Below are 15,482 nucleotides of genomic sequence, written 5' to 3'. Positions count from 1 at the left end.
TTATCATGCATTTGTTATTAAATTATTGTTATTTAAATTTTTTTCTCTTGAATGAAAGATTTGAGTGATTATTTTTAAAAAACATATTTCTTCAATCAAAAATTTCGGTTCGAAAATTTCCCTCGAATATCAATAAAAGTTAACAGAAAAATGAATAGACCACGAAAAGACATCAGCCTCTTTATTAGTGCAAAATAATTGCTATTAAACCAGTTGTGATGAATTGAACATTTGAACACAAAATCTCTACGCAAATACAAACAATGTTTGAAAAATAAAAACACCGAAAAAAGAAATAATTACAAAAATTATTAACCATATGGGACAAAATATTTGACTTCAGGCATTTTCATTGAAAAATTATGCATTTCAGATAAACTTTTTGTGATCAAAGAATGTGAAAAAATGGGTTTATTTATTGAAATACATGAGAAGTCGCAAAACATAATGTTTTTATATCATTGATGTTTGTTTACAGTTATGAAAATCTAATTTATTTTGAAATCTGGTTGAGTTTCAAAATGTAATAAGAGAAACAATTTTTTCATGCTTTGTGCATAAAAAGCTTGAAAGTCCGTATTTTTCCCCATATATGTTATTTTTGAAAAAAAAAATATTTTGCCAATATTTTTTCATTTATGAAAAAAACAACGATTTGTTCCATATTTTTTCTTGAACCTTTTAATTAAAAGTGTTTCATTTGAATGCCACAAAAAATATAGAAAAATTCTGAAATTGAGAATAATAATTGTTTGAGTGAAATGGAACAAAATTCATAAAGCAAAATATTTCGTCCCAAATAACTTTGAAGAGAAACACAAAATATAAACAGAATGGAATCAATGAATAAATGATGGCAATATCCAACTTTTAATTAAACTCTTGATTTTTTCAGTGAGTTGGAAGTGAATTTTGAAAATAATTTGTGCCGTACGTTTTCACCTGATTTCTTTTTCAAAAAGAATTTTCAAAGGTATATAACATAAGTTGACAAAGTTCAGATGACGGTTCCAAATGTTTGAAGATGTTGTTCGGAAGAATTAATACGGAATATTGTTTTATTGGACACAATTAACATTTCAATTTCAAAAACAAAACAAAGACAGATTTTTTGTTTCGACACCGAAAAAAATAAAAATTTCAATATTAATCATCCAACTTCACAACAATCCATTTTCATCTATGAAAACAACAACAACAACAACAACAAAAAAAAAAAAAAAAAAAAAAAAAAAAAAAATCAAAATATGAGGAAACATCAAAAGAATGCAACATTAATTCATGAATGAGTGAATTGGAAGTGAACATTGACTAGTGTGTTAGAAAAGCACCAGACACACAACTGCTTCATGAGGGAGGAAATTATCAACAACTCATTTTCTTTCAATCTCTTTTACAGTATCCATGGAAATAACAACCTACAAAATATGTATCTTTATAAATAAAAACTTTTCATATTTCATACCAATTATAATTCAATTACTGCAATCAATGAAAAAAATACCATTTTCAATTGTATTCTATTTCTTGTATTCTTCTAAATTGAATGAGATGTGAAAAAAAAAAAAAGACAAGAATCAAAAAACCATCACATTTTTAATCAACAAGTCATGCTTCAAAACATCTTTCGCAATTGCTGTGCATCCATCTTTCCCAATTTCTTCAACACAAACTTCTCCCAATCCAAAACTTACCACAAGTTCTGCCAACAAAACAGAATGAGCATTCTTTCAATCTCTTTGGAACTGAAAAAAAGAACAGAAACTCTGAAAAGCAGCAATTCGAATGGCATTTCACAACAATAGTTGGCTTCCTCCGAAACGAGTGATGCAATCTGCCTTCCCCAAGCAGCTCCACAACATTCAACAGTCCCCGAGCCATCCATTCAGCAAACTGCTTGAATTCAACTTCATCAAAATTGTCAATGGAAAAAGAAGCTCCAAGTATTCCACAAGCTTTGAATATTTATGAAATTCATTCCACTTTTTTCCAATTCCTCTCCACTCATGCCTATTGCTCTTCCAACTCTCTTGCGTCCAACTGTCAGTCAAGCTGTGCCAAATGCAGATGCTCTTGAAGGCTTTTTATGGTTTCTGCAACCTCCTTCATTCCAACCTCTTTTGCCTCAATCCTGATTAAAATAAAGAAAAATTTTCAAATTAAAAATTCAAAAAAGATAATAAGTTCATACCACGGCTTCCCCTGTTTCGCTCAAGCGCAAAAAAGACATTTCGATTTCCATTTGAGTTTCCTCATTCTCCTCTTTCTTCCAAGCAACTTTCAAATAACATTTGCATTTAATGACACACAGCATTCGGACCATTCAATCAACCAACATAGTGCCTTTTCCGCCATTCCTTCTTCTTTCAAAAGGCTTTTCCAAGCCAATCCTCTTCCAAAACTTGCCTCAATAAGAGCTCAAACAAGACAATTTCTTTCAGCATCTCAGCAAAAAAATGCTCCTGCAGCAACAGTACTATTAAAGGTACTTTTCCAATGAATTGCAACTTCTTTCAGCAGCAACTTCAGAAATACCACAAACAATTGATAAAAATCCATTACATCGCTTCTCTTCCGTTCCACCTGCCATTTCCAGCCATCTTCTGCTCCAGATCTTCCACTCCCAAAAATAGCTTCATAAGGAAAAAATTTAAACTTCAATGATGCCCTCTGAAAAACAAATTTATCCAAATAATATTCCAAACGCAAACAACTCAAAACACACCTTCTGAAAGCTCCAGAGAACGAAACAACTCATCCCTCAAGCTCCACTGGTAGGAATAAGCAGCCACATCCCAAAATATTCCACACAAAAATCCATCAAAAAATATGGCACAAAAATATCTATTTTTCGTTTATTACCATGTGAGTATTGCATTCATAAAAAAAACACCCTCTTCCCATCGGCAATAAAATACACTCCGTTTGCAAGTCTGCAAGAAATTAGCTTGCACACATGCAGCATCAGTCTCCCATCCGACAAAACATATCAAGCAAATCTTTTTTATGGAACACAATTATTCCGCGTTTTTCTTTACTCATCCGGATGCAGTCAAGGTACTCAAGAAGCATTTACAGTTTAAAAAATGTGTTCACAAAGATTCCGAAAATTTTGAACAACCTTTATTTGTTCCTTGAATTATACATTGTATACGTGAATTGATCATATTTTGTTTAAAAGACTGATAAATCGGTTTTAATGAAAGTAATTATTTTAGCGATATTTATTGCATTTTCTGTTTTGTCACAAACAGCTGATCCAGCGAAAACAGCTACAACTGTGTTTGTCAAAAGCGGAGTGACTGATGGAGATGGAAAGACATTTGATACACCTGTTGGCAGTTTGAACGATGCATATGATTTGCTTGCAGAAACGAGCGATCAAGGATTTGCCATTAAAGTCATCAAAGCAGATGCTGGAACCGATGCTCTTAAAGCTAAAGAAATAACATTTGACAAATCAGAAATTGTTATTGAAGGAATTTCAGATGCAGACGGAACAAATGGGAAAGCTGAAATTGACTGCGCAGCAACCACTGGAAGCAATTTATTAATATGCAAAAATAAAGTTTCGTTAAAATATTTAACATTCATATTCCCAGCAACATTAACTGAAGTTTCAGAAGGATTGAAAACCAATGCAGATCCATTCGCACTTGTCCATGCTGTTGCAGAGTCGGTTTCTCTTGCAATCGAAAACTGCGATTTTTCTCGGACAACACCAGCCACTCCTCCAGCTGGGATGCATTCAAATGCAGGTGAAGAAACAGTTGGAATTCATCTTGTGAAAGTGAGCGCTGGAACATTAACGATAGATACTGTTGAGTGCACTGATGAAACGAATACTGCAACATTTACAGTGACTCCATTTTTGGTTGAAGGAGCAGCAACAGTTTCATTGACATCGTTGAATTTAAAGAAGATAACATCAATTTCAACCGCCACGGTGAAAGTTGTTGGAAAAACAGATTCAGCTGTTTCAGTGACATTGGATAGCTGCACATTTGCAGAATGTGTTTCAAGCGATACAACAAGCGGAGCACTTTATGTTGAAAGTGCCTCAGCAGATAGCACATTTACGATTGGAAACACAAGCCCAACAACATTTACTAAATGCACTTGCGCGAATGGGAAATCAGGTGGTATCTATTTGAAGATGATGGGAATTACTGACGTTTCCAAATTGCAATGGCCAGCAACAGGATCCAATTTCCAATTTATTGATTGCACAGCAGGGGAAGGCGATTCAGTCAAGAATACTGGGTTGTATTTGGATGTTCAAGTGAGCCTTCATAGGGAGATAGCAGCAGCTATGAAGAAAAGTTTTGCGGCAGATTACACACTCGAAAATAATCGATGGTTTGTTGCTGCAAAAGGAGAAAGTGACGACAAAGATGTTGACTTCACAATAAAATATTTTGATCAGCCAACGACAGTATTCGTGAAGAGTGGAGGGACAGGAGAAGGAGTGAAAAAGGAAGCTCCGATTGGCAGTTTGAAAGGAGCGTATGATTTGCTTGCAGAAACGAGCAGCCAAGTATTTGCCATTAAAATCATCAAAGCCGAAACTGGAACCGATGCTCTTAAAGCTGAAGCAATAACATTTGATAAATCAACAGGAATAACGATTGAAGGAATTTCAAATGCAGATGGAACAAATGAAAAAGTTGAGATTGACTGTAATGTTAAATCAAATAATGATCTGTTCATGTGCAAACAGATTGTAACATTCAAATATTTGAAATTCGACTTCCCAGCAAAATTAACGGAAAATGCAGGCTTGTTCGCGCTTATTCACGCTGGCACAGAGTCAACGTCGCTTTCAATTTCTAACTGCGACTTTGTTCGGCCAACAACAGGAGAAGTGCAGATTCATCTTGCTAAATTGAGCGCTGGGTCATTGACGATAGATTCTGTTGAGTGCACTGATGAAACGAATATTGCAACATTTACAGTGACTCCATTTTTTGTTGATGGAGCATCGACAGTTTCATTAACATCGTTGAATTTAAAGAAGATAACATCAAAGTCAAATGCTGTGATGAAAATGTCAAGCACAAATGAAATTAAGGTTTCATTGGACAGCTGCACATTTGCAGAATGTGTTTCAAGCGATTCAACAACAGCGACAAGTGGGGCATTATATGTTGAAAGCGAAAATGTTGGGAGTTCATTTGAGATTAAAAATAATGGAAAAACAACATTTACTAAATGCACGTGTGCAAATGGGAAATCAGGTGGAATCTATTTGAATTTGAAAGGAATTACGGATGCTTCCGAATTGAAATGGCCAACAGCAAAGGAAAATTTGGTATTTTCTGGATGCACAGCAGGAGAAGGCAATTCAGTCAAGAATACTGGGTTGTATTTGGATGTTCAAGTGAGCCTTCATAGGGAGATAGCAGCAGCTATGAAGAAAAGTTTTGCGGCAGATTACACACTCGAAAATAATCGATGGTTTGTTGCTGCAAAAGGAGAAAGTGACGACAAAGATGTTGACTTCACAATAAAATATTTTGATCAGCCAACGACAGTATTCGTGAAGAGTGGAGGGACAGGAGAAGGAGTGAAAAAGGAAGCTCCGATTGGCAGTTTGAAAGGAGCGTATGATTTGCTTGCAGAAACGAGCAGCCAAGTATTTGCCATTAAAATCATCAGATCAGAAAATGCTCTTACAGTGGAACCAAATGAATTTAACAAAGCATCGGGAATAACGATTGAAGGAATTTCAAATTCAGCGGATGCAAATGAAAAAGTTGAGATCGATTGCGATGCTAAAGCAGAAGGCAATTTACTCACATGCAAGAAGAAAGTTGAGTTCAGGAGTCTTGCATTCAATTTCCCAACAACACTGGAAAATAAACAAGCAAAGAATGATGGCCCAGCAGCACCTGGACCATTTGCATTGATAGTTACAGAAGGTGAAGATGCAGAATTGAGCATCATGAACTGCAGATTTGTTCGACCAACACCAGCCACTCCTCCAGCTGAGATGCTTTCAAATGCTGGTGAAGACACAGTTGGAATCCATCTTGTGAAAGTGAGTGCAGGATCATTGATTATGATTGGAGTCGAGTGCACTGATGAAACGAATACTGCAATATTTACGGTAACACCATTTTTGATAAATGAAGCAGATTTTGTAACATTGGTATCGTTGAATTTAAAGAAGATTACCTCTACCACAAATCCTGTTCTGAAAATCACAAGTTCAAAAAGAATTTTCATTTCTCTGGGTCAATGCACGTTTACAGAATGTATTTCAAGCGATACAACTAGTGGTGCATTATATGTTGAAAGCATAGCAACAGATGGCAAATTTACAATTGCAAATTCGGATACGACAACATTTCATAAATGCACATGTGCAAAAGGAAAATCAGGAGCTATCTATTTGAATTTGAAAAACATTGCAGCTGATAAATTGGATTGGCCAGAAACAGGAAGCAATTTGGTATTCACTGAGTGCACGGCAGGAGAAGGCGATGCAAAGAGAAACACGGGATTGTATTTGGATGTTCCAATTGGAATTCACAGAGAGATAGCAGCAGCGATGAAGATCAGTTTTGCAGCAGATTACAAGAAAGAAACGAATGAAAACTATGTTGTTGCAAAAGGAGCAGATGACAAAGATGTTGATTTCACAAAAGTGTATTTTGATCCGATTATAAATGTATATGTGAGTACAACAGCAAAAGATGATAGCAAAGATGGATTGAGCTATGAAAATCCAAAGATTAATCTGAAGGCAGCATACGATTTGCTTGGAGAGGGTGTTGGAGGAGAAAACTTCAAGATCAATATCATCAAAACGAATGAAGCATACCCAGCTAAAACTTTTACGTTTGACAAAGCATCAGGAATTACGATTGTGGGCGTTCAAAAGACAAATGATGTTGAAAGCGAATCGGAAGTTACGATCGATTGCGATGCTAAAACAGTAGGCAATTTACTCATATGCAAGAAGAAAGTTGAGTTCAGGAGTCTTGCATTCAACTTCCCACTGACACTCGAAGGAGAACAAGCAAAGAATGATGAATCAGCAGCACCTGGACCATTTGCATTGATAGCTACAGAAGGTGCAGATGCAGAATTGAGCATTGTGAACTGCAGGTTTGTTCGACCAGCACCTTCTGATAAACTTGGGATGCATTCAAATGCTGGTGAAGAAATTGTTGGAATCCATCTTGTGAAAGTTAGTGCAGGATCATTGACGATGAATGGAGTTAAATGTGTTGATGAAGCGAAAACAGTTTCGTTCAAAGTGATTCCATTTTTGGTTGAAGGAGCAAAGGAAGTTGTGATTGAGGATGTGGAAGTGAAGAAGGTGGAAGTGGAAGAGGGAGCAGCGATAAGCATCAGTGACCAAATAATAGGAGAGGGAAAAGCGAGCAAAAAGAATGAAGCGACAGAAGAGACAAAAGGGACGATTATTGTTGTTGAAGGGCTGAAGATGGAAGAGGTGAAGTCGAAGAGTGGGAATACAGCAGGGGTGGAGATATCGCTGGGAGAGGAGAATTCGAAGGTGAAGATGGGAAGGAAAAAGGCATGCACATTCAAGGAGTGCAAGGCAGAAAATGGGAAGTCTGGGGCGATATATATTGAGATGTACAAAGCTCTTGGGAATCTTGAGCTTCCAGGAGAGAACAAACTGGAGATTGATGGGACGAACAGCGGAAAAGGGAATTCAAGAGCATCATTGTGCATTTTCTCATTAGATTTTGATGATTTCAGCAAGCAGGATAAAGCATTTGAGTTTGCAAAGAACTACGATGAAGGGAATGCAGGGTGGGTTGTTGGGACAGGAAATATCAATGCTGAGCCAGAGGATGTGTATGAGAAGTATCTGAAGGGAAAGAAAGATCCAGAGCCTGAACCTGAACCTGAACCAGAGCCTGAACCAGAACCAGAGCCACAGCCGCAGCCAGATCCAGGGAAGAAAGACGAACCAAAAACAAACACAGGAGTGATTGTTGTTGCGATTGTGGTGCCGATTGTGTTTGTGATTGCAGTGGTGGTGATAGTGATTGTGGTGGTGGTGGTTGTGAGAAAGAGAAGATCGAAGTACAATTCGGATGATGATGAGGATGACGAAAAAGAACAGGAGATGAGCAACCATGTGTAAGAGAGATGGTGTTAGAAAAGGGAAGAAAGAGAGAAAGAGGAAGGAGAGAAAGATGGAAGAGAAAAAGAGAGAAAGGGAAAGAAGTTAGGAAGGGTGAAGAGTTATTCTTAAATTTTTATTAATATTTTCATTTTCGCAATTGATTATGCACTTGTAATCATTTGACATACACTTTGCATTTTGCATTTTTTACATTTTGCATAATTTGCCGTTCGCTATATTGTTGCTTTTGGTGAAAGGAAATACATATGTATATGTATATATGTATTTATGTTTGTATATGTACACTATTCTTTTCATTTGCCATTCACTATTTTCAGAAAAGCCTTGGGAAGAGCTTGATAATAGAGGAGAGGGTTGGGGGAGAGAGAAAGGCTTTTGATATTTAAAATGGTTGAAAGATTATTAGACGTTTTTATTGAATTTTGATTTGTCCATTTTGATGGACAGTTAAACTCGACTTTTACAATGATGATTTTATTTTTGAAGTTATAACTTGGCTTTATCTTTTTTTTAATTTTCAAAATTTGAATCTTTATTTTGATGTTCCATAACTTTTAATTTTCGACATACGCAAATTTCAATTCGCTTTTCGCTTTTGACATGTTCAGGCGAAAGCACCTTCCATTCAGCAGGAAAGCTGTAAAGTCCCACTTCTGCTGAATTAGATATATTTTCACATTTTTTTTTCATTTTTCATTTATTTGACTTGCGCATCAATCAAAGTGAAAGGTTTTGGATGCTTTGTTTTGCAGCTCACTTTGTTTGGGGCACAGGAATGTGTGCAGATGAACAAGAATAAAAACATGAAAAACAAAACAATTCCTTTTTTTTATTTAAAAGAGGGAGCTCGTTCACCAAGTTTGATGCTGCTAAAGCAGCTTCTTCAGGAAATGAAAAAAAAAAAAAAAAGAAAACAACAAGAAAACAGCTGAAATGAGGCGGATGAAGTAAGGGAAGACAAGATGGATTCTAAATGATTCTCCTGTTGAAACAGACCTTTCCTCTGCTCCTCACTCCGCCTTCCTCGCGACAAACAAAGATCCCTACTCATTGCTGATCCCGCTTTGGCTTCATTCCTCTTTCCTTCTTTCCTCTTCTTTGCCTTTCTGCCAAATCGTATCAGCTGCTCCAACATCCGTATCCTTCCTGAAATGGCATCTTCTGTTCATTCAACTCCATCTTGTTTCTTCCTCCTGCTCCTTTTTCATTCATTATTCTCGTGCATCACCCTTGCTCTTCTGTCCACCTTCTTTCCCTAAACATCTCATTTTCTCATTTTCTCTTTCACTTGTTGCCTCTTTTTCGCTGTCTTCTTCATTCTCTTTTCCTGTTTGTTTGCATCTTCTGCTGCTTCCTCCAAAACCCCCTTTGATCAAACATTTTCTCTCCAAATAAATCTTCATCTGTCTTTTCTCACAAAAATTCATTCCCTTTCAAATTAATCCTCCTCGTATTTCCTTCCACAAGAAATAGAATTCAGTCATATATGTTCATTCCTCTCTCATTCTGTCCATCTCTTTTGGTGTTGTGTGTTTGTTTCATGTACTTCAAATCACCTTCTCCAAATAAAAAAACCATTCTTGTCCTTTCCATCATTTCCACATCCTATTTCCCTCGCATCCCTTCCTTTCATCTTTTCTTTTCTTTCTTTCTGTTAATTCTTTTCTTCATTTTGGAATCTCTATCATCTTCTGCTTTCCTTCTAACTCTCTTCAGCTGTTCTTCTGTTTGAATGCAAACCATTCATAAATAAATTGAATCCGATTTGTCTATTTTCAATGAAAAGATAGCACATTCTCCTTTTCATCAGCTCTGTGATGATTGAAAGAACGAACAAATGAAGAGCATACAGCCATCCAGACCATGTTCCGTGTGGTAAATGAGGCTCTTCATGCCTTTGAGGATGAGGAAGACAGCCTTCCCCCTCTTTTGAGGAATCTGATTCCCCAAATCTTATGAATTCTCTTTGCATATGGTTTGTTATCATTCCCTTTTCTTCTGACTGCTCATCAGATGATTCAGATGCTTCTTTCTTCTCTTTGACTTCCACAGCTGATTGAATCTTCCTCCAATATTTCTGTGAAGAGCAAGATGTTCGCAAAATCACCTCTTCCTCCATCGGCCTTTGAGGATGAAGACAATCAGAACAGCGGATGAACAAGAACAAGGAAGCAGCAAAAGAATCAGCTCCATTCTCAATTGGGATGGTGCTGTGGAAGTGACTGAAACTGAAGATCCCTTTTGGAGAGGACGAGGCAGAGGCGGCTGGATGGAAGAGGAGTGTGAACGGAGAGACAAGAGAAGGAGACGGCAAAAGAGCAGACGTTGAAAGAGATCTTGAATGAACTGCATGTTGAGTGAGGATGAATGTTGATTGAAACTGGCACATCTGAAGAATAAGCTTAATTCGAGACGTTTGGAGTGAGTGACGTGATGATGATGATGATGTTTGATGCGATCAGTGATTCGTTGTCATCAGAGGAAGAAGGAAAAGAAGAAGGCGATAAAGAAGGTGATGATAAGCATTTGAAGAAGAAGAAATTGAATATGAAGATAACAACAACAATGTTGAAGAAGAAAAAGAAGAAAAAGAAGAATTAATGCTATTTATTAAACAAGGAGTGAAATGTGTTGAATATAGCTGTCGGAGAAATGGAATCTTGCATTTTCATTTCTCCGAATGAAAATGTTCTAATAAGCTTATTTTGGAATTCATTGGAAGATGAAGACAGATAAAAAGAAACCAAATTGCAAAGAAAAAGAATAGAAAGAAGGAGAGGAATAAGATGAAAAGGAAGAAGAAGAAGAAGAAGAAGAAGAGGAGGAGGAGGAAGAAGAAGAATTAGAAGAATTAGAAGAATTAGAAGAATTAGAATAAGAATTAGAAGAAGAAGAAGAAGAAGAAAAGAGAAGAAGAAGGAGAAGGAGAAAAATCCAAAGAAGAAGAATAAGAAGGAGAATAAGAAGAAGAAGAGGAGGAGGAGGAAGAACCAGAAGAATCAGAAGAAGAAGAAGATTCAGAAGAAGAAAAAGATGCATGTAAATTAGAAGATGATAAAGAAGAAGAAGAAGAGGAGGAAGAATCAGAATCAGAATCAGAATAAGAAGAAGAAGAAGGAGGAGGAGGAGGAGGAGAAAAAAATGGGATTGAAATAGATGAATTTGATGGCTGTGAAGAAGAATCTGCTAATGAAGAAGACAAAGAAGAAGAAGAAGAAGAAGAAGAAGAAGAAGAAGAAGAAGAAAGATTTTCATTTGAAGAGGGAATAAGGGAAGATGGGAAGGAAGAGGAAGAAGAAAGAGAAGAGGAAGAAGAAGAAGAAGAAGAAGAAGAAGAAGAGGAGGAGGAGGAGGAGGAGGAGGAAGAAGAAGAAGAAGAAAAAAAAGAAGAAGAAGAAGAAGAAGAAGAAGAAGAAGAAGAAGAGGAAGAAGTGGAAGAAAAGGAAGAAGAAGAAGAAGGAGAAGAAGAAGAAGAAGAAGAGGAGGAGGAGGAGGAGGAGGAAGAGGAAGAGGAAGAGGAGGAGAAGGTGGTGGTGGTGATGGTGGAGAAAGTGGAGGAATAAGAAAAAGAAGACGATGAAGAATTTTTGTATGTTGTTGTTTTCGATGTTTGCAAGGTGTTCATCACGAAGCAGCTCAAATGCAGAAAAGAAGGAAACTTTTCATCTGAAAATGATGTTGATACAAAAATGATAAATAATTGAGACATTCGAAAAGAGGTCCTTTCATTCTTCAATGCTCTTGCATCACGCTGATATTGCTGAAGCAAAACGGAAGAGTTTCTGAAGAGCCTGATGAATGCCTCATTTTCGCAAGATCATCTTCCTTGAGAAAACAGAAGTGTTTGCCATTCATCTTCATTCTGATGGAGCAGAAGCTGAAATGTCGGCCAATTCCTTCCATATACATAACGCCAATGCTTTTGGTCTCTGAAGAAGATGAATAACTACTTATGCATTTTTTTCATTGCTCCTTGGTAACAGAGTCGTCTCCAAATAATTCCTTTTCCAATCTCTTTTCATCCGAAAGCAAATGTATTTTGCAACCAATAATGCTCAATCATTCGAATAGAAAAGGATGAGCAAAACGCATCACCGAATTCTTATCAAGCGCAAAGCCAGGCTGCTTGGCCAGTGAAACCAATTTTGATAGATTTTTTTCAAATAATCCATTTTTTGATGACCCATGATGCTGTTGCAATTGAACCATCCAACCTTGTTCTTCTGCCATTCGTTTTGTTTTTTTTTTGTGAAGAATTGGAAATGATTTTTTGCTTGTTTTATCCATTTCGATTTTGGAACTTTTCGCTTCTTTTGTCTTCAGCAATCACTTCAATCCTTTTCAATGAAATCAGAAACTGCAAAATAATACAACCAACGAGGCCCTTCGAGAATGCAAACATTGGCTGTTCTTTGGCTTTCGACAAAACAATCAGGAACTCAAAAAAGTCATGAAACTCTTCTTCTCAATCCTTTTGCTTGTTTGCAGCTGCCTTCTCCCAACAAGTTCCATTTCCATATCGTGAATAAATTCTGTTCCAAAGGTGGAAGAAACCAATTTCATGGAGCATCATGAATCGAATGGCAATTCTCCATTTGCTTTTGATGAATATTTGTTGGTTTGATCAGCAAGAAACAAAAAACTGCCATTTCTTGCCTCGCTCAGCCATATCAGGCTGCTTTCATAGAAATCGTTTCCAAATCTTTTTTTATAAAGCAAAACAATTTGGATAGATACAATAACCTTCTCGATTTGTTGGATCGTGAACGATGTTTGATATTTATTTGATTTTGCTTAATTATTGGGTATATTCGTTGCGAATGGAATGCACTTTAAATAAACAGAATGAAAGAATTCGTTGCTGGTAGAACCGAAGACAGAAATCGAGAGATGGCCCCAAAGGAAAAGTTTTCAAGTTTGTTCATTTTTCACGGTTTTTTCAAAGGCTCACTGGCTTTTATCATTTGGGGGAAATTTGTTTCTTTAGAGCTGTTTGAGGAATTGAAAAGCTGCAGCGTTTCGGAACAAAAAGAGAAAATTGAAGAAATGAACAGATTGATTGATGAAATGGATAAAGAGGAACTTTATTCAACATTCACAATAGACATGTTCAATAAAATCGATCAAATGATTGAAGAAGATAAACTGAAGATGGGAAATGCAATCTTGCTGTTGAAGCACATGGGATATCGCAACGCGCTATTAAACATAAAAAACTACGGTTTTTTCTTTTCTTCATTAAACGAAAGGTTTGAGAAGATGATTGACGATGAAGAGAAGAAAAAAGAAAAAAGAAACGAAAATCTTCTTACTGAACTTTGTGAATGCTATCTACTTCTCTCTTATGATCTTGTTTCAGAAGATTGTGCTTCTGTTTGCGTGCCATGTCTGCTGAAAGCTGCGTTGAAGAAAGAGGAAAACGAGGAAGCTCAAAAAGAAGTGGAAATGGCTTTATTGGCATTGAGTCGCATTGATGAACGTTATGTATGAGCACTTCTTTTTCATTTTTGAAGTTATTGACATTTTTTCATATTTTTTAAAAGGAAATAGAAAAAGAACTTTACGAAAATGAAATCAAAGAAATTATTCAGTATCATCAGGAACATCACAACCTAACGCGACTTGCTTATCAGTCTGCTTTGCAATTTTTTGTGCACAGATTTTTCAAGGGTTGCTTATCTGAAATCTTTATTGAGAGAAAGCTGCATTTTATAAGAGAGGCAAACAGAGAAGTGGAAGAGTTGTTGAAGAGTGTGGATTGGAAGAAGAAAGAAGAAGAGATGGGAGAAACAGAAAGGAAAGCAATGGATATTATTTCGAGATGGATCCGCTCAATTCGTTATTACTTAAAATCATGTCATTTGTGGAATAAAGAATATGTTGAGCTTATCAGCTGCTTTGTTGATGTGCTTCGAACATCAAGAGATAATCACAGTGAAATAGATGAGGAATGCGTTCGATTATTTATTGCAGTTGCGAAAAATAGAGCTGTGAAACTTGATGTCTTGTTGAAAAGTGGTGCCATTGATGCTGCTTTGGAGGAGATTCAGCGGCCAACATCTAATGAAAGAATGACATATGTATTTATTAATTTTTTTCAATTGATTTCATTGCGGTTGAAAGAAAAGGGAGAAGTGAAAACTACAGAGGAGGAAAGAAAAGAATTGAAAAGAAAAATATTTGAAAAGATGGAAGAAGAAGGATTCGAAGATGTTATCATGAGTTTTCATGAAATTTTTGATTTTCTTAACAGAAAATATTATTATAGATTGTCATTGAATATTTCTGATTATTTTGTAAATCCTTAAGAAAATGAAATCCCTTATGCACTACGACTCGATATTTCAATTCTTTTCATTTTTTCTTTTTGTATCATTACCTTGATAAACAAACTCCTGTTTGGAGCTTTTTTTGATTGATAATTTTTATTGGATTGTCTGAAAAATTATCAATTTTTGATGAAAATGTTCGAGAAAATGAATTTCATTTTTTGTAACTCAAATGTTTTATTTTTCTTTTTTCAACGTTTCACAAAATTGAAAACAATCGAATATTCATTTAAAGATTTTTTTTTTCAAACAACATCAAAATTCAACAAAACAAAAAAAAAAAATTGTTACAAATATATGTATATTTATAAAAAAAGTTATTATTAAAAACCATAAATATGAATGGCTCAGCAAAAAATATAAAAATCAACTTATCCACAAACCAAATAATCCAAAGTTGAACCATTTTCAAGTTCAATTGATGTTCATAATAAAGTGTTATTAATGCAAAAATTAGTTTTTTTTTCAAAAAACCAGGATATATTTATGAAGCTGAATAGTTATTGCTCTTTTCATTTTTCGTCTTATTTTTTATTACAAGGTTCCATTTATTATTTTTCTTTGGAAAAAATAAAAATTAAATATTATCTTCATAATTTCATTCCAACTCGCCAAATATCATAAGAATGGTAATAAATGCTTGACAATGACACTATTTTTATGCTGGTGATATTTTGTGTGTTGGAATGAATATTTGAAGTGAATATTTATTTTTCCTTTTAACCTTAAAATAAAACAAAAGAAACTATTTTAAAAAAAAAAATTTCGACCAATTGAATATTTATTGTAATACTCAATTGTTGAACAATAAATAATTGAAATCATTCTATGTTTTTTGTTTAAACGGCCTCAAAACTGATGAAATTTATCGAAAAATTTTTGACTGATATTGAAATAGTGTGATTTATAAACCCGAACTTTTATTTTATTTTGGTTTGAAATAAAAAAAAATTTTTTTTTCAAGCTATCATTTTTTGATATCAAAAATTGAAATGATTAATAATATATATAATTAACGAGTTCTC

At 35.4% G+C, this 15,482-nt stretch overlaps 5 protein-coding genes across 5 annotated transcripts; 2 read left to right on the top strand and 3 right to left on the bottom strand.

The window, feature by feature from the left end:
• Positions 1-2,043: 2,043 nt before the first annotated feature.
• MONOS_18364 (uncharacterized protein) lies at positions 2,044-2,758 on the bottom strand (the record flags this gene model as incomplete). Its single annotated transcript, XM_067871378.1, has 4 exons — positions 2,044-2,131; positions 2,192-2,202; positions 2,536-2,670; positions 2,726-2,758. 4 exons carry the CDS (start codon positions 2,756-2,758, stop codon positions 2,044-2,046), a joined length of 267 nt encoding a protein of 88 aa, XP_067718843.1.
• A 368-nt stretch (positions 2,759-3,126) lies between these two features.
• MONOS_9233 (uncharacterized protein) lies at positions 3,127-8,947 on the top strand. The gene has a single exon (XM_067879713.1). It carries the CDS (start codon positions 3,200-3,202, stop codon positions 8,123-8,125), a length of 4,926 nt encoding a protein of 1,641 aa, XP_067718842.1. The 5' UTR covers positions 3,127-3,199; the 3' UTR covers positions 8,126-8,947.
• An 883-nt stretch (positions 8,948-9,830) lies between these two features.
• On the bottom strand, positions 9,831-10,517 carry MONOS_9234 (uncharacterized protein; the record flags this gene model as incomplete). Its single annotated transcript, XM_067879714.1, has 1 exon — positions 9,831-10,517. One exon carries the CDS (start codon positions 10,515-10,517, stop codon positions 9,831-9,833), a length of 687 nt encoding a protein of 228 aa, XP_067718841.1.
• Positions 10,518-11,009: 492 nt separating this feature from the next.
• On the bottom strand, positions 11,010-11,837 carry MONOS_9235 (uncharacterized protein; the record flags this gene model as incomplete). Its single annotated transcript, XM_067879715.1, has 1 exon — positions 11,010-11,837. The coding sequence occupies one exon, from the start codon at positions 11,835-11,837 to the stop codon at positions 11,010-11,012; it is 828 nt and encodes a 275-aa protein (XP_067718840.1).
• Positions 11,838-12,973: 1,136 nt separating this feature from the next.
• On the top strand, positions 12,974-13,618 carry MONOS_9236 (uncharacterized protein; the record flags this gene model as incomplete). Its single annotated transcript, XM_067879716.1, has 2 exons — positions 12,974-13,043; positions 13,116-13,618. The coding sequence occupies 2 exons, from the start codon at positions 12,974-12,976 to the stop codon at positions 13,616-13,618; spliced, it is 573 nt and encodes a 190-aa protein (XP_067718839.1).
• Between the last annotated feature and the right edge of the window lie 1,864 nt (positions 13,619-15,482).

The sequence above is a fragment of the Monocercomonoides exilis genome, assembly GCF_001643675.1.
Source record: "Monocercomonoides exilis strain PA203 chromosome Unknown scaffold70-226867, whole genome shotgun sequence".
Lineage (NCBI taxonomy): Eukaryota > Preaxostyla > Oxymonadida > Polymastigidae > Monocercomonoides > Monocercomonoides exilis.
Note: the sequence above shows the minus strand (reverse complement) of the source record. Positions and strands in the feature narration are given on the sequence as shown.